Genomic DNA, 3,224 nt, shown 5'->3' with positions numbered 1-3,224 from the left:
GCCTGTCCATTGTCTTTTTTTTCAAGGTTTTTATTTTATTTTATGTAAAAAGAGATAGCATTCTGTCATAAGGTATATATCTTAAATGACTCATTCATGGACGTTCACTTAGTCCAACTTAATGAATCCTATGTCCTTCGCATACTGACCGAAACACTGGCGGCACCGGTTGAGGCCGTATTTCCGGATCAGACCGTGGAGGTTTGAGCAAACCCAGCAAGAACGAGAACCCTGGCCGAATTTCCTCGGATGGCTCCAGTAGAGCTGCTGGTGACCCATCTGACACTCTTTGTAGCAATGAAGCAAACAGGCTGTCCATTGTGTTTTTGCATCAAAGATAACATACCTTCGGAATGTCGGGTTAAATTTTTTTTTTCGAACCAGCAACCTCTTGGTGCATGAGACAACATTCAATCCGCTGAGTCATTGTATGCCTTCACTGAGCCTGTCCATTGTCTTTTTTTTCAAGGTTTTTATTTTATTTTATGTAAAAAGAGATAGCATTCTGTCATAAGGTATATGTCTTAAATGACTCATTCATGGACGTTCACTTAGTCCAACTTAACGAATCCTATGTCCTTCGCATACTGACCGAAACACTGGCGGCACCGGTTGAGGCCGTATTTCCAGATCAGACCGTGGAGGTTCGAGCAAACCCAGCAAGAACGAGAACCCTGGCCGAATTTCCTCGGATGGCTCCAGTAGAGCTGCTGATGACCCATCTGATGCTCTTTGTAGCAATGAAGCAAACAGGCTGTCCGTTGTCTTTTTGCATCAAAGATAACATACCTTCGGGTTAAATTTTTTTTCCAGACCCCTCAGGACCCAATCTCCCACAGAGCAAGCGATTTCAGAGCTCATCATTGTTATTGTTATCACATTAATTATTAACTGTCAACTGTCCTATCCCACCTTCGTAGAAGAAGTATGTGTCTATTTCTTTTACTTTTTACCCAGTCCCAGAGAATTCCCTGCTTTGCTTTCTCCCCCTTCCCTAATCTCTCACCAGTGGATTTGATGTAACCCTCCTTTTCTTTGATTCTGATGTATAAAATAAGGTGCAGAACTGCTGTTCTATAAAGCAGTCTTAATCCGTTCTTATTCTGCTTCCTGGCAATTGTTTTCACTTTGACTCAAATTAACTCAGAAAAATTCTCTACAGGTTTGGACATATCTTAAGATGATACCAGGAACAATAGAATAATGTTCTTTTATTCTAGGAAGAAGCAGGGGGAAGCTGCAGGGTCGGGTATCAGCATTTCCTGGGACATACCTGACTGAAGACAGATTTCTGAGCAGAAGTCTAGAGCAGACCCCGAACACACCAAGACAGAGCCTCCCAGTTACCAGCTCTTTTCAGAGAACAGAAGAACATGCTCCAGGCTCAGGTGATTGGGTCTGTTTTCTCTTTCTTCAGTAACGGATTTGCAGAAGTCTATAAAAACCAACTTCATACCCAGCCGAGTGGCACAATTGGTCTGTACACCAAAAAGGTTTCAGATTCAATTCCCAGTCAGGGGCACATAAGGGACGCAGCCAAAAGATGTTTCTCTCTCTGTGTCTCTCCTTTACCCTTCCTCTCTCTCATGAATCAGTAAAAAAAAAATAATAATAATAAATAAATTCTTGGGTTTGGATTTAAAAAAATACACCCTCATTAATCTGGAAAAAAATATATACATATATAGTCTCAAATATATAACTTAGAATATATGAAAGGTGTTTCTAGGCTAACAAAAAAATTTAACTTCTTTACATTATAGTAACACCTAATTGGATGAATTCATAGATGAATGAACAATTATAAAATAGTATTTTACGAGGCATGTGGTTATTCCACTGTATATAAAATAAAACCCCATTCACTATATAGATGCAACCTATAAAGTGAAAAAGATCACAAAAATAACATTTTTTCTATAGCATCTTAAAAGACTTCACGCCATTGCCCTAGCAGGCTTGGCTCAGTGGATAAAGCGTCAGCCTGCGGACTGAAAGATCCCAGGTTCGATTCCGGCCAAGGGCACATGCCTGGGTTGCAGCTTGATCCCCAGTGAGGGGTGTTCAGGAAGCAGCTGATCAATGATTGTCTCTCATCATTGATGTTTCTATTTCTCCTCTCTTCCTCTCTGAAATCAATCAATATATATATTTTTTAAAAAGAATGTATCTGTCGAAGGGAAAATGAGGTACATCTGTAATACTGTCAACACTAAATATAAATATATATTTTTTAAAAAAAGACTTCACGCCATTAAACAGCATGTTGTTGTTACAGGAATCCCTGACATTTGACGATGTGGCCGTGGAGTTCACCTCAGAGGAGTGGCAACTCCTGGACCCTGATCAGAAGGACCTGTATAGGGACGTGATGATGGAGAACTACAGCCACCTAATGGCCCTGGGTGAGGACAGCTCCCCTGTGTCACTGAGATACTGCCCTGTTAGTGGCTTTTTCCTTTCTCAGCTGCTTAACTTTCAGAATAACTCCAGTTCTCTGACATGATGCAATCTCAGATCCTTCTCTTGCCCCACGCAAGGTATTATAGCGTCCCCTCTCCTTATAGAAAAATTATTGTGTTAGCTGTAAAAATGGTTCATTCTCCCTTCTTGACAAATCCCACCCAATTCAGGACGTCTAAGTCTTTTGTCATTTTTTCTTGCGCAGGATATCAAGCCCCCAAACCAGACGTGCTCTCCAAATTAGAACGAGGGGAGGAACTGTGGATAGTACAGGATGAACTCCACTGTCCAGTCTTTCCAGGTGAGGGGGTGAGAGCCAGCAAGGTGGGCGGCCGGGAAGTCACATTCTAGTCAGAAATGGCATCAGAGCAGTGACAGTGAATGAGGAAAACTCAAACCATTCTTCCACATATGAGAATCCTTTTTTTTCTTTGTAAAAATTTGGAATATAACATACCCCATTTGTCTCTTCTGAGCTCTGACCCATTTATTTTTCTACTCTTGTTTTTGTTTGTGTGGTTTTCTTTGCCGTATGATTCCCAGATCTTTTTTTTTAAAATATATTTTATTGATTTTTTACAGAGAGGAAGGGAGAGGGATAGAGAGTCCAAAATATCAATGAGAAAGAAACATTGATCAGCTGCCTCCTGCACACCTCCCACTGGGGATGTGCCCACAACGAAGGTACATGCCCTTGACCAGAATCGAACCTGGGACCCTTCAGCCTGTAGGCCGACGCTCTATCCACTGAGCCGAATCGG

At 41.4% G+C, this 3,224-nt stretch overlaps 2 protein-coding genes and 1 pseudogene across 2 annotated transcripts in view; 1 reads left to right on the top strand and 2 right to left on the bottom strand.

Moving 5' to 3' along the window:
• LOC102765435 (zinc finger protein 615) overlaps nucleotides 1–3,224 on the top strand; it is a 16,505-nt gene that overhangs the window by 3,214 nt on the left and 10,067 nt on the right. The window contains exons 2-3 of the mRNA XM_015569905.1: nucleotides 2,279–2,405; nucleotides 2,669–2,764. Of these exons, the coding sequence (XP_015425391.1) occupies nucleotides 2,279–2,405; nucleotides 2,669–2,764 (223 nt within the window). The remainder of the gene's footprint in view (nucleotides 1–2,278; nucleotides 2,406–2,668; nucleotides 2,765–3,224) is intronic.
• On the bottom strand, nucleotides 109–323 carry LOC102764011 (annotated as a pseudogene).
• LOC102764289 (40S ribosomal protein S29-like) lies at nucleotides 467–722 on the bottom strand. Its single transcript, XM_015569917.1, has one exon. The coding sequence runs from the start codon at nucleotides 720–722 to the stop codon at nucleotides 552–554; it is 171 nt and encodes a 56-aa protein (XP_015425403.1). The 3' UTR covers nucleotides 467–551.

Source organism: Myotis davidii, unplaced genomic scaffold (genome assembly GCF_000327345.1).
Source record: "Myotis davidii unplaced genomic scaffold, ASM32734v1 scaffold1786, whole genome shotgun sequence".
Taxonomy (NCBI): Eukaryota; Metazoa; Chordata; class Mammalia; order Chiroptera; family Vespertilionidae; genus Myotis; species Myotis davidii.
Note: the sequence above shows the minus strand (reverse complement) of the source record. Positions and strands in the feature narration are given on the sequence as shown.

Bases quoted from the DNA above. Each gene is read 5' to 3' on its own strand.
- LOC102764289 (XM_015569917.1), bottom strand. From the start codon at position 722: ATGGGTCATCAGCAGCTCTACTGGAGCCATCCGAGGAAATTCGGCCAG.